General features: G+C 39.5%; 1 protein-coding gene across 1 annotated transcript in view; it reads right to left on the bottom strand.

Annotated features, from left to right (window-relative positions):
• The window catches only part of Npc1 (NPC intracellular cholesterol transporter 1), a 48,676-nt gene extending 30,282 nt beyond the window's left edge, over nucleotides 1–18,394 (bottom strand). Inside the window, exons 1-4 of the mRNA XM_076837253.2 lie at nucleotides 18,201–18,394; nucleotides 6,737–6,859; nucleotides 5,710–5,816; nucleotides 3,683–3,858 (exon numbers count right to left, since the gene is read on the bottom strand). Of these exons, the coding sequence (XP_076693368.2) occupies nucleotides 3,683–3,858; nucleotides 5,710–5,816; nucleotides 6,737–6,859; nucleotides 18,201–18,284 (490 nt within the window). The 5' untranslated portion in view covers nucleotides 18,285–18,394. The remainder of the gene's footprint in view (nucleotides 1–3,682; nucleotides 3,859–5,709; nucleotides 5,817–6,736; nucleotides 6,860–18,200) is intronic.
• Between the last annotated feature and the right edge of the window lie 3,961 nt (nucleotides 18,395–22,355).

The raw sequence follows: 22,355 nt of genomic DNA, 5'->3' as shown, positions 1-22,355 counted from the left end.
CATGTGATATTGTTCTAGTTATTTAGATCCTCCTTAATGTATTTGTATAAAGTGTTATAGTTTAAGTTTTGTACTTTGGTTACATTTATCCCTATTTTCTCATGCTACTATAAATGAAATTGTTTTCTTAATTTCATTTTCAGATTTCATATTGGGTTTCTTTTTAGTTTATCCTGCTTAAGGATTTTATTTTCCTAAGACTGAGGACTCATTACTCATCCATTCTGGAAAATCTTTAGCCATTATCCCTCTGTTTATGTCTCCCCAACTCTCTCCCTCCCCCACCCCGAGTTCTCCTTATCCCATGTCATGTCTTTAATGATATCCAGATCTTTATATCTGTATGATGTTTTCTGGATAATTGTCTCATATCTTCCAGTGATTTTAGAATTTTATTAAATATTTAGAGCCTAGAGAAGAATATGGAGAATACACAATTCTCATTTACTCACCACCCAGCTTTATCAATCTTACAATACCTGTGTTGGCATTTCAAAACAATGCACCAAAACAAAGCAAAAATAATGTACCACATTGTGGATGTGGCTCACTGGTAGAGCCACTTGCATGTGTGAGGCCCTAGGTTAACTTTCTAACACTGTCACAGAACAAAAATAAAAAACACCATAGATTTTATTGAAACCCACTGATTACTGCTTCTCGCCAGTGTCTCCTCTTCCCTAAGGTGATTGCAAATCTGAATTTGATGCATATTCCTATGCATGTCTGTGTACCTATGAGATACTGATTCTATATATACTTCTGTTTTAAAGTCATATAAACATACTACACGTACTCTATAGCCTTTTAGTCATTGTGTTTAAGTCACCCATGTAACAAATATGATTCTAATCCATTACTTTTTAGTTTTAAGTTTTCTATGACCATGACTATACTCAATGTATTTATCCATTCTCTATTATTGAGCAATTAGTGTCTCCTTTTAAAAAAAGAATTAATAGAATTCATATTTTAGAGCAGTTTTGGGGTGAGAGTAAAATTAAGTGGAAATTTCAAAATTTCCACATATTTTGTCCCCACATATGCATAATAACCTCCTTCATTATCAATATTCTGACTTAGAGTAGTATATTATTTATTTATTTTGACAAATGATGAACCTCTATATTGATACATTATTATCATTCAAAGCTCATAGTTTACAATGGGTTCACTCTTGGTGTACATTCTGTGGGATATGACAAATGTATAATGACATGTATCCAGCATTATGATGTCACACATAATTTCACTTCTTCAATATCCTCTGTAGTCTGTGTACTCATTCCTCCTCCCTAACCACTAGCAATGAATGACTTTTTACAGGCTTCAAAATTTTGCCTTTTCAGAATGCCAGAGTTGAAATCATAGGCTATGCAGCTTTTTAGATTAGATTTTTTCACTTTGTAATATGACTTAAAGGTTCTTCTACGTCTTTTCATTTCTATTTAGTGCTGAAAAATCATTCCACATCTGAATGGATCAGCTTATATACTTATTCACCTACTGAAGAACAGCCTGAGTGTTTTTTTTCAAGTTTTGGCAATTATGAATACGTGGTCTATATATCTGTGTGCAGGGTTTTTCATGTAGATGTGTTTTCAACTCATCTGGTTAAAAACCAAGGAGGATGACAGCTGGCTCATATGACAGGTATAGGTTAGTTTTGTAAGAGACTGCCAAGGTATCTTCCAAAGAGGATGTACCATTTTGCATTCCCGTCAACAATGAATTAAAGTTCCTGTTGCTCCCCATCTCATCAGCATTTGGTGGCATTAGTGTTCTGGATTTTGGCCACTACAGTACATGTTTAGTGGTATCTCACTGTTGTTTCAATTTGCAATTCCCTAATGACATAAGATGTTCAGCATTTTTTCATATACTTATTTACCATCTATACTCTTTCTTGGATGAGTTATCTGTTTGGGTTTTTGCCCATTTTTCAATCAAGTTCTTTGTATCCTCATTGTTAAGTTTTAAGAATTTTCTGTATACTCTAATAGCTCTTAATCAAATATGCCTCTTGCAAATATTTTCTCCCAGTCTGTGATTTGTCTTCTTCTCATTCTCTGGATGTCTCCAATTTTCATAATCAATGATAATGCTATAATGGATATTCATAACTATATGGGCCTTCCTGTTCATATGTATTAAGAATTTCTGTTAGGTGGGCCTTTATAAGTGGAATTTCTGCAGTATGGATGTGCTTATCCATCTTCAACTTCACCAGGTAATGCAAAATTGTTTTCAAACATTTGCACCAGCTTTTGGTTATGAGAGGTGCAATTTATTAACACTTCTATAGCTCCACATCATTATCATTAAATTTTTAATTTGTGACAATCTGATAATGTATGAATAGTGTTTCAGTATTTTAATCGGCATCTCATGGATTGATCCAGACATGATTTGTTTATATTCATAAACATTCTCATTTTGGTTTCTGCTTTTTCTCTGTGTGGAAATCTTTCTTTACCTTAAAGTCATGAAGATATTCTGTATTTGCTCTAAAACTTCTCAAGGCTAGAATTTTTAATTCATACAGTAGATTTTTTTAGTATATGCCAAAAAGGAGATGAATATAATCAGTTTTATCACCCCATTCATCAACAAAACCCCATTTCCCTCAATGATTTGCAATGATGCACCTGTTATATATAAATTTTCCATGTATTCATGTTTTTATTTCTATACAGAATGATCTCTCTTCACTCAGGCTGCCTTTATGTCACATCTTTTGGAAGCCTGATTCCTAGTTACCATACTTTTTTGGGTTTTTTTGTAAATAGAATCTTTTTTTCTATTAAACTTGTTCTTTTATTTTTAATTGGTCATTATGATAACTTTTTATATTTGTGACAATCTGATAAAGTATGAATGGTGGTTCACTATTTTAATTGGCATTTCATGAATTGATCCAGACATGATCAATGTTCTAAGTTACTCTTATAGTCAATAACTTTGCTGATTAATTCTATTATTTTTTAGACTGTTCTTGGACACTTTTTGTTTACCTAATTTGCTATTTATCTTTTAATCCATTCCAATGATCACTTCTCCCTCATTAGATCCACTTGGTTCTATTTCTAATTTGTTCATTCCTTTTCGGAAGTTACTTATTCTTCTTAGAATTCTTTCATTTTCAACCAACAGAGGGTCTCTTTGGATTGTTCTATGATCTCTAGCAGCCAGGGGGCCAGTCCTATTTGTAATACTATTCACTCCCTTGTGCCTCAGAGTCAAAACTTCTTTTCCTCATCAACTACTTCTATCCATCTATTTCCTCCTAAGTCTTGCAGTAATTCATGATATTAAACATTTCACATCTGCTAGAATCAACATTCTAATGCTTATTAAAATGTGCACAAATTTGCATATTCTAAAATTTTCCATACAGGAGCTTAAGGCTAGGGAAGGGGTTAAAGCCAATGCTTTAAAGAGATGGCTTTGTTGGTTGTAGCCCAAGTCCTAGGATACAAACAAGAAATGACTCTCAGTTCAAGGCCAATGGAACTGGAAATTGTCATCAATGTTTAGTGGTATCTACATCTTTTCATTTCTATTTAGTGCTGAATATCATTCCACATCTGAATGGATCCACACAGTTGACAGAATAACAAAAAGAACAGCTTGATGCCCTGCCCTCATGCTAGCTAAAAGGGGAATAATTAATTTTACTTACCATTGGCAAAACTCTGTCCAACATAGTATTGTAATTCTTTGACATTCGTTTTTGTCTGGTTTGTCATAGGATCAACGTAGTCTTCAGTTTCTGTAACATTCAGAAACTGACTCTGACGAGGGCTACATGTCAGCTCACAAAACAGGTTCATTAGGTTATAAAAACAGGATGGGCATCTAGAGAAAAAATAAATTATATTTTGCATGATCTCACAGATAGGGCCAGCAAAAATATGATTTAAAGATAATAAAGAATTTTAAAAATTTACTGCAAAGGGACAAATGAACATGTTAAAACCAAAAATTCTTCACTTAAAACCTCATGTTAAAATAAGTAACTTTTAAAACTATCCCCTCCCAAACTGCTGTAATTGCTATATTTACTTTGCTCAGATGTAATTTCAAAAAGAGAAAGATGCTTTTATGAATTCTGTGCTTTTGTAATTTAGAGACATCTTTCTTTGTCCTAGAGCTGTGACAATTCTGATTAAGAACAAAAGGGAAAAAAATGAGCTTTCACATTAGAATTTTCACCTTATAACTTACTGAAAGGCTTTCTTCCAAGCCTTGGGTAATCCCAGGCCTTCCCAAAACACAGCAGGATCCCCTTGTGACTTGTGAAAACAAAAGGGACAGCCATGGTGTTCTCTGGCTGCATACATTAGAGAAGCACAAGGGACAGCTGACTGATGCCCTTCGGGTTCAAAGCTTAAGCTCCTAAGCTGACTTGTTATGTGGCACAAGGGCTCTCTCCTTTTGGTGCATTCGCACAACACAACTGAGATTATTTTCTAGACTGATCCAGGGCTAGTGATCACACATGACACAGAATGAGGAAGGTGTAACCCAGCCTTCAAAAGCCTCTGCTCCAGTGAAGCAGATACGCACACAGATTCTTTTTCAGGAAAACTTTGCTTTCCAAAACCAGAAACTTTAATCATTACCCTGATAAGAATCACTATTGGGGTGTACAGTTTTCTACAAATCTCTTGCCATGTTATTTCATTTGATCATGAATTTCAACAGCTGCATAAGAGTCCATATGTCAGGTTACTTCTCTTATTTGTTGTTATTAACAAAGCTTTGGTACCTCTGGAGAAAATCTTAGCTATCTGTTGATGTTCATGAATGGGTGCTAAATAAATGTTTTGACTGAATGACGAAGGGTCCAATCTAGCTCCATCAATGTCCAGCAGCCTTCCGTAAGATATAGTGGCCCAAACAGACTCCCAGCTTTTGATATTGTATTATACGATGTCCTGGGAGAACAACTGAATGATGGTTTTCCATTCTGTACTGTAACTTCTGATAAGAAGCAGGGTTCCATGGTGGAAGGTGGCTTATGCCCTGCCACTTGCAGCGATAACTGCAGAGAGCATTTCCCCCTCTTTATATTTGCTCCCCATCCATCTATCTCAGTGTGCTAAGGTCTGAAAAACTGACAAAGATAACACAATCTTGCTTGTTCTTCTGCACATCTGAAAATTGCTAGATAGGCCTATAGAGAAGAACTCCTATTATGCAATCCTCTTTCACTGGCCTGGGTCATGAAGAACAGATGGAACAGAAAACGAACTTTGACAAAACTGGCCAACTATGCCAGAACAAACTGAACAGTGACCCAAGGTCAGCCTAGTGAGGACCTGCAGCATATCATTTCACCACAGAAAAAGGCAAAATGACATGCAAAGCAGGGGAGGTAAGGAGAGGGAAATGATTAGAAGACTGCATAGGTGAGGGACCTAAGCAGGACTACCAGGAACCTCTCTTTTCCAGGGTGCACAGAAACTCGAATCTGAAAGAACTAGCCTACTATGTAGAGCCAGGGCATCTCAGAGGAAACCAAGTCACAACTGTGGATGTAACTGGGAAGAGAACCAAGTCTATCATGATTATTATTTTCCTCTATTTCTTAGAAGTCATCAAAACAGAACGTATCAAAATTCTGACTTTACAAGCAGACCCTAACATTACTGGTTAACAAGTAGCTGAAACGCCCTGGCTCTGTTTGCCTGGTGGTCAACCTACCTGGACAGAAACTGCAGAGGGAGCTGCAGGTTGTCTTTCAGAGTCCGAAGCTGCTGAACATCACAACAGAGACTGACATCGTCGAAGAAGAATCCAGGACAGAGTTCCTTTCAGAAGGCAGAGTACAGATATGAGAGTAGCAGTTAGGTAAGGATGCCATTCCTCTAGAAAGAAAACAGCTCTGCTCATATAAACCTTTTCAGTGCCTGAGGATAAGGCAAGCATTTGCGAAATTCTTGCAGAATTCTCTTGAAAGGTCATCAAATATACTATTCATAAACTAGGGACTCACAGGTAGAGGTGGTAGAGACATTTCTAATTTAGTTTTTATTTGGAAGCTCTGTCTCTCCCCCTGACAGTCATTTTACCTCTTCCTACCTTTTTTTATTTAAGTTCAACCAGAGTGCTATTTATGATTTCCATTAGTCACTCCAGGGAAAGTCAAAACTTTTACTAATTCTGATGAAAGGAATAAGTAAGCAGAGATCTCCTACCATGTCAATTTGACTTTTTATTACGTAAGTCTCTAAAATCAGTCTTTCCACCCCGATTTTCCAAGTTCTTTTCCAATACCCTGTGCATGCAGGATGGTAAAAATGATAACAAAGCAGAACCCTGGCGACAGCCAAAATTCACATGCTCAGGGGAACACAGAGAAATCACTAAAATACACAGGGAAAGAGGAAGTCAGAGCTTCTTAGTGGCAGTCTGTTCAAGTCCTGGGATCTAGGAATCAAGAAGTCAAGTTCTAATATATTTTGCAGAAGTTTCAAAGAGTAGCATTTGAGGACTAAGGTCAGTCTCTAAATAGTAACCTGCTATTGGGAAACTCTATGAGAGGTAGAAAGTCGGTGTCTGAAAAATTAAACCTCTGTAGTTAGCTTATCTTCTCTATACTGTGCATTACAGGTTAGAATCTGGGATAAGATTTAGGCCTATTAGTTTCACCTCTACCCACACTGTGCCACAAGGTTTAATTACAGAAGATCTTGTGATCAGCATTTTGTACGGCTAACAAGGAACTTACCTGCACTAACTCATACCCATCTTTTGGCAGTGGTTTTGGTGGCCCGGAATATCTGCAATTGTATCTCTTATCTCCAGATGCAATTCCACACTCTCCATACCAAACACAGGACTGTAAAAACACCTACAGAAATTAACACAAGACTAGGTGTAACTGGGGTCTAATGGAAAACATATTTCAACAATAAAAAAGTGCTCATTCAAACACCATTACAGAACCTTTCAATGCTACCTGCAAAAGGAAGTGACAGCAAGAGGCACTTATTAAACATTTTGAGAAACAGTAATAGAAATAGACCAAATGGGGGGCTGAGGTTGTAGCTCAGTGGCAGAGCACTTGCTTGCCTAGAATGTGCGAGGCACTGGGTTCGATCCTTAGCACCATACATAAATAAAATAAAGGCATTCTGTCCATTTACAACTACAAAAAAATTTTTAAAAAAATAGACCAAATGACCCAAATGGATTTGTCAAGTCAATAAAGTAGGTCATGGAAATTAATTACATGATTTCAACTTTCTGCTTATTTAAGAGAAGTTACAGTTCCCTATAAAAATCACTAAGAATCACAGGATAGAGTAAGTTAGCAATTACTGAGACACTACTTTTGCACATCTGCACAAGGAACTACTAAGTTTTAAAGAATGAAGGATATTCCCACATATATTTAGGTTAAGTACTCCATAACTAACCTGAAGAACAAAACCATAAACATCAATGAGCAAGGTAGGAGCAAGAATGAACATTATATCCTTGAGATTTACGTAGAAAGCAAGGAATGCACCTGTTAACTCCAAGGAAAATCACCTAAGCACTCTTAAAAAAAAATTTTTTTTAAATCTCTTGCAAAAAGATTTCTCAAGAGTCACTCATATTCCCCATGTGAGAGTCACAAGGCTGTCAGAAAATTCATAAGTGGGGAGGGTTTAGAATGAATCAGCACCCTGTTCCAAGGACACTGCCCAAAGCAACCTGACTCTTGGTATCACAATGAACTCAGACAGTCACAGAGGGCCCAGCGAGCCAGAGCCACTGGCTTGTAACTGTCTGTCCCTTAGTGAAAAACGAGAGACCAAGAAGCAAAACTACAGTCCCGAAAATGCCTGGGAGAAAGTCATTTAAAAAGATCTCAATAGAAGCAACAGCACGAGTCCTCTCCAGTGACAGCGAGTCCTCTCCAGTGACAGCGGCACATGACCTACACACATGCAACAAGCTAAGTGAGTCTGCTGGTCCCCAGTGTCAAGACAGAATCCCAGAACAGTCCCTGAAACATCAGAGGGGAAAAAACAAAAACAAAAACAAAAACAAAAACCAAACAAGCAGGAAGTAGGGGTGTGCATGTTTGGGGGAATCCAAGGAGTCAATATAATTGAGTTGTCCACTCAATTCAACCTTCAGATATTCTAAAATAAAAATTACCACTTACCACTTATCCCTCTGCTTGACTCATTAAAAGTCATATGTTGGGCCACAGGGACGGAAATTATATAAATGAGGAAGTGGTGAGCCTTCAACGAAGCTCCTGTACCAATCCTTTGTCAAGAAGTTGCATAATTCCACCAACATTTTTATATAAAAGATCCCCAACTGTTATTCTCAAAAACCTAGAGAATCTAAAGAAAGTGTTGCAATTCTAGATCTCCAAAAAAAGGTCATTGCCTATCTAACCAAAGCTTGAAAAAGTGAAAGCTGATGACAGAGATGGAATGAACTGTTGATAATTACACATAATTTAAATACAAGGGATCCCTCCCAAGACCTCAGGGAATTCTCAACTGAGTGGCTGGCCAAACAGGTCAGGGCCATTCCAGACTGGTCAACCACAGGAGAAGTGACAGTGTTAAAAGGAAAATTCCTTAGACCAATTGAATTTAGGAGAGTTTATTTGGGCAGGACAAAACAAAACCAATCCAACATATCTTGGCAGCTCCCAGAACAGAGCAGGTTCCAGGAACGCCAACAAACAATGTGATCAGACACATTTATGGAAAAACCCAAGTGAAACAATCTGCTACTGCTTTACAACCAGTCAAATGGTTACTGCTTAATTAGTTAACTGGTTTGAGGACCTCCTATAACCAACCAGAACTGCAATTAAACTCTAGATTGCTTTGGTTTACTGGGCCTAGTGCAGGTGCCCAGTCCAAAGCCATGACCTCCCACAAATTTTAGTAAAAAACAGGAACCTAGTCAACAAATCCAGTCCCAGCATGGCAAACAGAATGGGTGTCTGGAGCCTAAGTTTCCCTTCCTCAGCACTTGGTGCTACAAAGGCAAATCAAGATGACCCAATGCTGTTTAGCTTCCTTTTTAACCAAGATCATCTTTTATGTCATTTATTTTGAAGCAAAGTGCTGTTTTTACCCATCTGGTGGAAGAGGGAAGGGGAAGGCATGGAGTGATCAGGAGGCATGCGATCAGCAGCTCTAGGTTCTGATCCAAAGAACTAATGATCTGGTCAATAAACTTCATGGCACCTGGGACTCCATCTGGGGCGGATTACTTAAAACCACACTGAATAGAAATTCCCTTACCTGTGAAATGAAGTTCATTATCTCTGCTTATCTCAGAGGTTTAACATGATGATGAGAGAACACACATGTGTATAACAAGCACTTAGTAAACTAAAAGGCAAGTTACAATTAAATGTAACGACATAATGTCTTCCAACTGTCTAGAACCTCTTTACTGAGGTTCCAAAGATCTGAACAGAATAAAATATCTGAGGTATTTTTGGGTCCAAGAAATTTGGGCTTGAATAAACTCTTCGGTTTACTTCTCACAAAGCCATCCTGCCTATAGCAAGCCCTAAGTCAGTGGACCCCAAAGTACTGACAAGGTGCTCACTATGTTCCGGACACTGTTTTATATCAGCCCAATGAATCCTAACAACAGTTTGATGTGGGAGATGCTATAATGGAGGGAACACTGAAACACTAAGAACTTCTCTAATATCACACAGGTAGTGGTCAAATCAGGTTTCAAACAAGAGCATTCTGGCTCCAGAAACAGACTCTCCATGGTGGATCTGGGCAGACAGGGCTGGGACATGCTCATCTCTGTGACCCATGAGGATTCTAGTTGGCATCCAAGCAATTGGTCTTTCAGTCTTGAAATCACCAGTGTGGCGGGCAGTTTGGATTTTATTGACAAACAGTGTGAATGTACCTCAAGATCCCTTAGGACTCTCATAGCAGCACATGTTATGGTATCCTGGGCAAACAAGGCTTGTACAGTGCACATACTTCCTTTTTAAGTGAAGCATCTAATTTCCAAACTTAAAGCTGGATTCACTATGATACAAGAACCCTGATTTTACATCCAATAATAGTCTCATGGGGAAGGAAGTATCATGTCTAATATCAAAATAAAATCCACCAACATTTGAGTACCATAGCCAAAATGTGCATTTACTTAACATGTGAACTGACTTCTGGAGATGGATGGTAGTGATAGCTACACATAATGTGATATACTCAGCATCACTGAACAGGGTTAAAAATGGAAATTTTACATTATGTGTATTTTACAGATCACACATCAAAAGAACCATGTGCTCAGATGTCCTTCACCATATAAAAGGAAAGCCCAGGGCTGGGGTTGTGGCTCAGTGGTAGAGCGCTTGCCTAGCATGTGTGAGGCACTGGGTTCCATCCTCAGCACCACATAAAAATGAATAAATAAAATAAAGATATTGAAAAAAATAAAGGAAAGCCCAGTGGCAAGAACTGCAGTACCCACATTCTCAATTACCATTCTGAGGTTAAAAGAGAAAAAGCTGTCAGATTAAATAAGATGAAGAACTATGGGCATGAGTGTCATAGCACATACCCAGTCTTGTTAGAGCTTGGTTTATGTACCAGGAGGGTCTTTTTTTTTTCTTTTTTTATTTATATATGACAGCAGAATGCATTACAATTCTTATTACACATATTTCTTAGTCTGTTTTCTGTTATTGTAAGAGAATATGTGAAACTAGGTAACTTTAACGAAACAATTTATTTGGCTCATTGTTTTGAAGGCTTGGAAGTTCAAGATCCAGGGGCTGCATTTGATGACCACCTTCCTGCTGCATCATTCCACACGGTGGAAAGCAAAGGGCAACAGAGAGCACTCAAGAGGGAAGGAAGCTGAACCCCTCAATTTGTTAGGAACCCTCTCGTGATAACCCAAGCCTGCAATAATGGCATTAATGTACTCAGGAGGCAGAACCCGCGTGACCTAATTCTTTTAAAGGCCCAGCACCTCAACAGTGCTGCACTGGGGATTGTTTCCAACACATTTTGGGGAACACATTCAAACCATAGTCAGGTTTCAGTCCAAAGAATAATTATTCTTCCCAGTTCATCTTGTGGTCATGTAATCTTAAAGGGCTCTTTATAGCCATTAGAATTACCTTACTTAAGCATTTAAAAATTTTTGCCAAGTCCTAAAATATTTTTAAAAGTAGCAGACTTTATTTACAAATAAATATACATTCATCACAAATATCCACACATCACAGATGTATATAGAATAACACTGAAAATCCTCTGTCCCCTTACTCCTCAGATTTAAGTAGTGCTAATTTATTAGGAGTTAGGTCTTCCTAGCAGAAGACCTAATTTAATTTCTCCCTACAGGTAAACATAAATAAATATACACATCCAAACATATACAAGTGTGGGGACATACAAAAAAAAATAATAATAATAAACAAATAAATCTCTACTACCTTCCAGATTGGCTTTTGCTCTATCTGAACTGTACTTATCCAGATCCGGAAGGCCAAACTCCAGTCCTTATCCCCAACCCCAGAAAAACAAGCCTACCCATTGTTTCCTCCACAGGTTTCATTCTTATCCATCCTGGAACGCCCTCCCTAATTATGCCTTCTTAGGAGCCTCTCCCAAGGCTCATTTCCTCCACTCTGACTCCTTGCACCTGGTCCTAATCTGGTGTTCCCGAAGTAAAGCAAGGCTGTCCTTGAACAGAAGCAGCACTGGGCTGAGAGCCTGGAGCACAGAGCATCTGCCCTCATCTTCCTGTTGGGGGAACACAGATGTTCTCTGCCAGAGTTCTGGTGTGCCCATTTCTGCCGCTAAACATTACTTTAGATGAGCCAAACAATAAGAAGATGAAGCCTGTGAGCCTTAAGGTCTCTGTGGCAAATACTGAACCCTTGGAGTTCAAAGCTCAAATGCAACTACAGACAAGAGGTAAATGAGTGGGTGTGGGTGCGTCCCAATAAAACTTTACTCACAAAAACAGGCTCAGTCTAGGCCAGTTTTCTGGCTCCTGTGCTAGGATCAAGCAGAATTTATATTTGTGAGAATCACAAGAGTACTTTCTTGTTTTTGTCTTAGCTTCCTTGTGAGGCCACAAAATCATAAAGGGCAAATCTCAGGTGAAATATTCCTTTGAATGTTTTAGCTGATGTTCATGGATTCAGAAACCACCAAACTTGAAGTGAGTTGAGAGAATTCAACTGGCTTATATAAGAAGTTCAGAAGTGAGAACTGCTGGTCATTTTGGTGTTGACTCAGAATCTGGACATTACAAGGCTAGAGAGTCTCTACTTTTAAAGGTTAGCTCATGTGGATATTTCACAACATGCTCCAGGGTTTAATTACTAGGGATAAGACTGGACAGGAAAGCCTCTTTAACAGTCAGGACAGTTCAGGAAAGGTTAAAAAAATAAATAAAAATAAAAAGCCTCTTCTGCCATTTGTCAGCAACTAAAAGCCATTGTTAAACCTGATTCTAATAGGGTGCTCCAAGAGCATGCATTATCACATGAAAAAGCTCTGAACACCAGTAGAGAAGCTAATATTCCAGGCTGCCTTTAGTAAAATTTTACTGCAGCCTTACTCACATCCAAACAATGAGTGAACCACAACTGCAAGCCAGGCACAGAGTTAAGTGATTTCCCATTTATTGTCTCATTTCTTTTTCTTTTTTAGTTGTGTTGGACACAATACCTTTGTTTTATTTATTTTTATGCAATGCTGAGGATCGAATCCAGGGCCCTGCACACACTAGGCAAGCACTCTACCGCTGAGCCACAACCCCAGCCCCTTGTCTCATTTATTTCTCAACAACAGAGTAGGAGTATTTTATAGGCAAGAAAACTAAGACTGAGAGAGGATACTCTGAGGTCATATGGCTCATATGATGATGAGACATGATTTTCAAAGCTCAGTTAAGCGTTCTCCACCCATCTCCCTCATCCTCCCCCACTCCCCTTGCTCATTTCACTGTTCAAACTCCAATCAGTTTGGGCTCTGATGTAGCCTCAGAATTTGAAAATGGACCAGAGACAGGCTGTCCGATCTACCATGATCCTACACAGGCGTTCATTCTTCATGAACTTGTTCACTTGCAGAAATAATGACTATAATTCACGTCTCATTAAGTACCTGTCAAGTAATGACTCACTTCCTCAGTACCATTGGCATCCCTCCACCCCAGGTCAGCATCGGACCATTCCACCACAATTAAGAGGGCAGGGCTGGGTTCCCCCTGCTGCTGCTGCTGCTGCTGTCCTGGATAGGTAAAGCCAATGGCAGAACCTGGGGACACACCCAGCTCAAGCTCCTGGAAGGAGGGAAGGTGACTGCTAGTTAACTCCACTGCCCACTGCTTCTCTAGGAGCAGGGACACAGACCTGGCCAGTCAGGACAAGGCAGGATGACGGGTGGAAGGAGTGGAATGGAGAATCCTGCCCAGAGATTATACTGGTTGCTATTTTCTTTGGAGTCAGGAAAGCAGACCAAACAAATAGGCAGGACTTTTGAGGTGGAGGCCAGGCTGGTTTGACTTCTATTGATGGAAGTCTCTGATAACTGTTTAATGGCCAATCTGGCATGAACATATCCATATAACAAAGATTAATCTGTCTGCACCAGACTTGCCTGTCTATAGGTGTTTCAGTCACGTTTCTAGAGTTAGGTTCAGCTTGTCCAAGTCTTCCTTTTACAGATAATCCCTTTAGTTTGGTATTTAACTCATCCAATGTCACACTGCTAATTGCTATTAGACACTTCTGAGCTCTCGTAACACCAAATTTGAAAAATAACCCAAAAGCCACAGTACTAAAACAAAACCATGAAAGTGGGTGTCAGTACATGGTCTGTGCTGATTATTATGGAATGTTCACACAATGTGGCAACAGGGCCATGGGTCAGACCTACAGGCTAATTCCATCTCTAGTTTATTACCAACTACTGGAAGAAGCCAAACTGGACATAGGCATAGGCCTCGAATGAGATGCTTTATTGGCCAAATGAAATATCTGCTGAACAGCCATTCAATTTAGCTTGTTAAACATAAGTAATCAGGTAGCAATCTTCTGAATTTGAATAAATCAGAGAACAAATCAGAAGACAGTAGTTCAGGCTCTCAGTCTGCCATTCATGAGCCATGTAACTTTAGCACAAATTTGAGCTTTAATGTCCACTGTATCTACAAAACAAGAAAAACAGTCATAATATCTTAAAGGAGTTGTGTGAGACAAAGTAAGAACAGATATGGGACAGCAATGGAGCACTATGCAAAAATTAGGTAGCTATTTTTTTTGTCTTCAATTTTCTGTAATCTAGAATAGACTCCCTGCCAATTTTTAACAGGTTTATGAAGATGATTAAGATATCATAAAATTCACCCTTTTCAAGTGTTCGATGATTTTTAATGAGCAATGAAGTAACTTCCCCTCATTTTCTTTAAAATTTTTTTTTTAAGTTTAGGGTTTTTTTCCATAATATTGGTACATATTTATGGAGCACCGTAATACTCTGATACATGTATATAACATATAATGATCAAATCAGGGTAATCAGCATTTCCTCAAACATGAATCATTTCTAGGTACTGCTTCCCCCATTTTCCTCTGATTCCTCTTGTCCGCCTGGTATACGTCAATTTACTCTTCAAAACAGAACTTAAAAATGAACTCCTTTGGGCCTCATCCTTATTTCAGGACTTCCCTTTATATTATAATTTTTTTTTAAATCCCTGCTCTTCCCCTCATTAACCATAAACAAGAAAGGGACAACAAATAACATTAAAACACAGCATCTTAAAATATATGGACTACTTTCCAAATGGGTAATTCTTTCATTTTTTTATTTTTTATTTTTTGCATCCTATATTGTACCCAGAGCCCCTAAAGGAAATTAGAGTTTCTCAAAGGAAGAGACAGTAACAAGATGAAGAATAAAATTTTAAAGCATCTCTCAAATCCTCTCAACAATACAAGTGTATCAGAGAGTTTTTTACTTCTTCTTCTTCTGATTCTTTTTCTTTCTTTCTTTTTTTTTTTTTTTTTAATTGCCAAAGCAAATGTTCCAAGGAAGCTCAAGACAAAGAAAAAGCTGCCTATCCAGTGGATCACTTCGATCACTGGAAACCAATTGCAAATTCAATTCTGATGGCCAAGAACTTTAGAGAGAAGGTATCCTAGCTGCAGAACAGGATGAAAACATCGTGGATCATGTAATGTAGCACACTGACTGGGGCAGAATTCTGATAGCTAACAGTTTAATCTTGTTGGAGAACTGATGCCCTTCACAGAGCTGTCGGTGACATGTGGAAAGGAGCACCTGAGATCTGAGATCAGATTAGAGATGGCCTAATCCAGGCTTCCCAGTAAGTAATATGCTGTGCATAAAACACTGCATCCCTTTCAGAAGTGAAGGCTGAGGAAGGGTTACCCAGGAGAGAGAGATCATACTGTCTTCATGATCAGAGGGATTCTTTGTTCTGAGTCATAGAACAAACATGGAGAAATACAAAGACCCATTCAGCAAATCCTTTTCTCTCTACCCACTTGCTAAAATTTCTTTAAAAAAAAAAAAAATCTTTTTTCCCCTTGATGACTTAGGCTAATAAGACTTCTAATCACCCCAATAGTCAAGGACTGGGGGAGACTGCGCAAGATTACCCACATTCACTACAATTTCAAATGGTTGTTCCATCCCACTCTAGGTCTAAAGAGGAACCCATTCCATATCTCTTCAGGAAAGGTCACTTCAATGCTTAATTTCTCTCAGCCCTCACTTGAGTTTAAAGACCCTCAAGAAAAAGCTTATTAAAAATTACACTCAGGGGCTGAGGTTGTGGCTCAGTGGCAGAGTGCTTGCCTCGAATATGTGAAGCACAGGGTTCCATCCGATCCTCAGCACCACATAAAAATAAATAAACAAAATAAAGATATCGTGTCCATCTATAACTAAAAAAATTTTTTAAAAAATTCACTCAGGAGAGATACATACTATTTCTCAAAACTGCTTGCATTATTTGGGTAACCACAATGTTTTAAAATCATTTGGTTTAGTAATGTTATTTCATCATTTATAAATAGTAAAAATTAAGAAAAACAAAAATCTCCTCAAAATGTATTTCAAACCTTACAAAGAATAATTAGTGTAATTCCAAGAGAAGCTGATTAGTGCTCAGATGGAAACCTGATGAGTGGTTATCATTGGTATGATTTCTAAAAGCAGATACCCCCTCCCCCAATCTCTCTAGCTTCCAGGCTTTCCCCCATCTGTCAGGTGCAGTGAAAATTTCTAGACTGGAGGGAGTTAAATTTAAAAATAGCAAAAGGAGTGTTTTTTTGTTAAGATCTGCAGACCTTGAAAAGGCTTCCAGGAATTTTGCAAGAGATTCACAATCTTTGATCTATTCCAATTGCCCTAGAGTGGAGGCACCCATCGGGGCTATTAGCCTTGAGGTAAAAGGACTGCAGACCTGGGTGTATGCCTGTAATCCCAGTGGCTCTGGAGGCTGAAGCAGGAGGATCCCAAGTTTGAAGCCAATTTAGTCAGGCCCTAAGCAACTTAGTGAGACCCTGTTTCAAAATAAAAAATAAAAAGATTTGGGGATGTGGCTCAGTGGTGAAGCACCCCTGGGCTCAATCCCTAGTTCCAAGATAACCAAAACCCACCAACCCACCAACCAACCAAACAAACAAATAAAAACCAAACCCAGAAAATAAACAAACAAAAGGATGTAGAGATAAATTAAAGCTACTTAATAATGTGAAACATGCTGATTAGGTTCTGATCTATGGAAACTGAGTAGCTGTATTTTCTCTAGGGCTATTGAGAAATTGCTGTTTCCTGGGTTTAGGCATAGTGATGAGATCTCTCCAAATATTTTGGCATTTAATAATTCCAATAACTCTATAAGGTATTATTTATCTTTAGAAGATTTTAGGGCCTGAGAGTAAAATGCCTAAAGCCACAGAGCTGGTGACTGATCTAACTCCTGAACCTCAACCCTATCCCAAACTGTTCCTCCGAAATCTGTTTTCATATGCTTTTCTCCCCAACCAGCCATCTTTGGATTCATTCGGATACCCTGATATTATATGTGGGCTCTTCCACAAGCCCACAGAGCTGGGGATTGCACACTTACACACACACACTTCTGGAGGAAGAAGCTCCTTTCCAGGCTCTTGGGCCCTTACTGGATCAGCATCACCTATCCCTTTCTGAGCACTACACAGAAGTTTAAAGAATAGATTTTTCACAGAACCCCTTAATCTGCTCTCCCCACAGATTCACCACTCCATTAGCTAATGACCCACCTATTTGAGGGGAGTTAATGGGCACAAAATTCCCAGAGGGCCACTCTTTCATCCTGATCTGATTTCATTAACACCCACATCCTTAGGTGTTTCCCCCATTCCCCATGGTTTTAAAAGAGAAAACTGTAGACACACAAACATCAGTGAGGGGCCAATGCCCAAGGCTACTAAACCAAGTAGAAGTCGACCCAGGGAGTCAGGACACAGTTCCAGGACCATTCTGTCACTAGCTAATTGTGACAAGGGGAAATTCAACTACCCACTTCTGGGCCTCAGTTTCCTGAAATGTTAAAGAGGAGGTGATAAGTAGCAAGCTGCACCCCTTAGAAGATCAAGCTGACTATATTATATAAAGTACTCAAGTTTGTTTCAATTTGGTGCTTCATGAATTTCCATTCTTCACCTCCCCTTACACTTCCATTCTCAGGAGAGAAAAGGAAATAAAGTGGCTGGATCTTCTAAACAAATTTTCACAGAGTTCATATGTGTATATAGAATTAGAAAAAAAAAAAAAGATTAAGTCCCGATCCCTCTTCACCCACCGTTCCCGTGCCCCCTTCCCTCTGATCCCAAATCTTAAATGGAGAAACTAGACGACCACAGTTGAAATGAGCTCTAAATAGGTCAAGCAAGCAAGCCCCCAGCTGCCACCCTCCTCCAGACCACAGGGAAGAGTGTGGCTGGAGCCAGGAGACGTGGGGGAGCCTCCGGGGACTGCACCCACAGACCAAGTTCCCTAGGCCCAGCCGGTCCGCGCCCCCTAGTCTCCCACGTCCTGGGTCCCCCGCCTCCGGGGAACGTCCGCCAAACCCGCTGCTCTGCCTGCTATCTCCCGGACTCGCGGCCCGGCCACGTCCCCTACAGTGCGCTGGGGTCGCCGACCGCCGCTCACCTGCGCAGGACAGAGCAGCAGAAGGAAGAAGCACAGGACTGGACCGCGCGCGCTCATGCTGCGGCCACGCGGGGCTGCGCACATCTGCTAGGGTCCGGATCGCTCCGCAGAGCGCCGGGTTGCTTCTTCACTTCCCGGGGCTGTTTCGGGACCGGCGCCTGACAAGGGAGGGAGCAGGCGCGGGCGGCTGCAGGCAGCGCGCGCAGGTCAGGAAGGAAAGAGGCGTCGTCGGCTCCTCCCTTTCTGGGAGGTGCTGCTACCGCCCCCAGCGCGCTCGGGGGCGGGGCCTAGAGGGGCGTGGCTTGGGGTCCGGGGCGGGGTCGGGTTCTGACAGTGCCACGACAGCCGGCCCGTACAGTCTTTCTCATCCTGCGGCCTCTGCGTGCGCAACGTTGGGTTGGGGACTCCCGGACCTGGGCAGCTGAGCTTTTGTAATCCAGTCTGGGAGGATATTTCTAGAATCGTGTCAACAGTATCTGGCCCTGATGCTTTGTTTCCTTTCCGTCACCCTTATTTTCCTCCTGAATTGGAGAGGGTGGCGAGGTTTTAGCAAAAGCGAATACTTGGAGACAGTTTTCCCAATGAAGACCCCATTCCTCCGTGCTGTATATGTTTATCTCGGCCCCCCAAACTGAGCAGTTCTTCTCCCGAACCCAGTTACCCAAAAGGAATTCGTGCCTGGGAACCATCTAGCAAAGCTCGGGCGGTGACGCGGCGGCCCGATGGCGTTGTGATCCTAGAGCGCAGGGGGCGGAGCGCGGAGCTGGGTGGTGCGCCTCAGCCAATCTATTTGTTTATGGTGCACGCAGACCACGTTTGGGAAAGTGCTGGGACCGCACCACCTGCTGGCGGAGCCTCGCCTCGCAGTAAACCAATGGGAGAGAAAATGCCGAGAATGATTCTGAGGGAAGACCAGAGTGTATTCTAAGTTCTAGGTGAAGTCAAGCAACACACACACACACACACACACACACACACACAAAAAGTCACCTTCGTTTTTGAGCCATGCCCTCATTATATATTTTTTTGCTCAGCACTTATTTTTATTGCATGATTTTCTCTGTTACCATTTTCTCTCAAACTTCAATTATTCAGATCACTAAAATGCGTCAGTCATTACCATTTTGAAGTTAAAATGGAAGGATCTCTTTCCCAATAGTGGAAGTCCATTTATAGTGAAAAAATTATCATGTGTAGCAATGACCAAACTCTATGTAGGTAGCATGATAAAGGTGACCTTCCCATCCTTACCCTACAAAGCACTATTTCAATTACCATCTTTCCTCCCTTCCTCCTTAGTTCTGAGATGTCCACCTGGCTGGCCTGGCAGTGAAACTGTAGATTTCCTCTGGACCTTTAGCCCTAGATCTTCCATGAGGACCTCCTGGCTCTCATCCAGCTCAGTGCTCTCCTACTCCCCAGATACTGGCTTCTGGTGGGTGGTTCTACTGATGATAAAATGTAAGTATGCTATAAAATATATAAATACATATAAAATATATGTATGATGATAAATATGCTTTCATGCAAGGAGTCTCAAAGGGTGGTCACAAGACCACCACAGCAGCATTACCTGAAAACTTGGTAGAAATGCAAATTCTCAAGTTTTCCTCCAGGGGGGTGGGTGGGGGAGCCACGCATGTTTTAGCAAACTCTCCCTGTGTTTCCATTGTACAATTAGGTTCTCAACTTCTTGCTGACTGTATTCCCTGGATTCTGGTGAGTTAATTACCTTTCCACTTTTAGTAAACTACTCATGAAAACAAAACAAAACCACCTTTACTAAAATAATTGACTTGGGAAAAGGCAATTTCAAGTTCCAGGAGACACATTTCTAGACTGGGCAGATACTCCACAAATTATGTCCACCATTCACTAAAACATTAACAAAAACATCTGATAGACACCCCCTCACCTCCCCCAGGCCTCAATCTATTATACATCTTCAAAAAATGTTCAACAGCCCAGGGAATATTTTAAAATAAAGTATCATTTATCTAGGAGAAACAGTTGTGTGGTATTTTTTGTTTGGTTGATACAATAATCTGCACTCATGGTGGAGACTGAAAAACGCACAAAAGTTTAGAGACAACAAAAAAATCACTTATAATTCCTTTGATGGATAGTTCATGTTATTGTGGTGTACTTTCACCTTTTGTGAAAAATTTTTTGACATGGTTGAGATCCTAAAAGAAACTTGTTTGCTTAATCCATTTTGACTCATCATTCCAAATATGCAACATCTATAAAAAACTTAAATTAAGCAACAAATATACTGGTAACTGAAATAGTGTTTGAATACTTTTTATGTTTGCAGAGTTGAAAACTTGTGACTTAATGGGTTAAAGAATATTCAGTACCACTACCTTAAACACCATTCAATGTTGATCTCAGAATAAAGGACAAAACAAGAAGGAAAATATAATTATTGGACATATGCATTTTTATAAATGTGCAAAAACATCCTTTAGAATAATTCTATGTAGTTAAAAATCTGTATGTGAATATAATATACAGACTTTTAAAACAATGGGAACATATTGTACATGGTTTTCATCTTGTAGTTTAGCAATATACTTTTGTAACTTTTACTTTTAATACATGTGTACAAAACATCTGAAGTTAAACTTCTATGACTTCTATGGGCCAGTTGCAGAATAGCATTGAAGTCAATAAAATTCAGATCACCAACTAACAAGTATTTCAAAACAACTCATTTTCTGTACTTGGATTTCTGGTACATGTGAAGATTTGTGTGGTCCTAGTAATAACCCATAAATTTACCTTTTCTTTTTCTACACTTTCTCACATTCCTGAGCTTCTCTGGATTCCACAAAGCCTTGTATCTGTCTGTGCCTTCCACTTTCTCATGGTACTCCATCACAAAAATCTAAAAACTGTTGAACATTTATTTCCCTTTGGGGGAGAGAGGGAAAAATTGACCCAAGACAAAATTATATTTAGCAGGCAGATGGAAGAGGAAGGTTGAAATATTCATTTTGATCCAATTCACAATTCACTTAATAAATCTCCTAATAGACATTGAGTTTGATACTTACTATAAGAAATAATGATGCAATGAACAGCTTTGTACCAAAGTATTTGCAATAACCTGCAAACATGATGTTGGGAGTTTTTTTTTTTTTTATATTGTATCAAAGGAAATCTAAAGTTAAATTTTGATTACTATCAAATTGCTTTCCAAAGAGACTGAAGTTTATACATTTGTCAACAACATATGCAAGTGCCTTATTCCCTACCCACTTGCCAACACTTTGCTATTCAAATAGGTGAACATAAAATCTGTGACTTGTAAATCTGTGATTTGTTCTCTTTTTTTTTTTTTTTTTTGTAGTGAGTGTTGAACCCAGGGCCTTGTGCATGCTAGGCAAGCCTCTATCACTAAGCAATACCCAAGCCCAATTTTATTTTTTATTTTAAAAAATGTTAGAATGCCTTCTTTGTATTTAATTGTAAATGAGAATAAGACTCTTTTTAAAATTGTTGATGGATCTTTATTTTAATCATTTATTTATATACAGTGCTGAGAATGGAACCCAGTGCCTCACACATGCCAGGCAAGTGCTCTACCACTGAGCCCCAGCCCCAGCCCAAGACTCTTTTCTTATGTATTGTGATTTTCTTTCTTTTTCTGTGCCTTTTACTTTGTATCAGATTATTTTCTTTTTAAATTATTTAAAAATATTTCTATTAAGAATTAGCCTGTTGGTCTATAATATGTGTTGCAGATACACTTACTATTTTATTAGTTTTCAGGGTTATAAAAGTTATTCCATGTTTTCCTGTAAACTTTTAATCATTTCATGCAAATAATGATCTACCTGGAGTTATTTACTATAAAGAATCACATAAAGATACAACTCTAGGCTGGGGGTGTAGCTCAGTAATTGTGTTTAGCATGCTCAAGGCCCTGGGCTTGATCCCTAGCACAGCCAAAAATAAACAAACAAACAAACAAACAAATAAATAAAATTAGCTTTCCTCCTTCCCCTAAGACAATGAATATGGATACCTGCTTTCTTTTTCCTTTTCCTTCTCCTCCTCTTCCTCCTCCTCTTTCTCCCTTCTTCTCCTCCTCCTCCTCCTCCTCCTTCTTCTTTGCTGGGAATCAACCCCAGAGCCTGTGCATTCTAC

The sequence above is a fragment of the Callospermophilus lateralis genome, chromosome 17, assembly GCF_048772815.1.
Source record: "Callospermophilus lateralis isolate mCalLat2 chromosome 17, mCalLat2.hap1, whole genome shotgun sequence".
Taxonomy (NCBI): domain Eukaryota; kingdom Metazoa; phylum Chordata; class Mammalia; order Rodentia; family Sciuridae; genus Callospermophilus; species Callospermophilus lateralis.
Note: the sequence above shows the minus strand (reverse complement) of the source record. Positions and strands in the feature narration are given on the sequence as shown.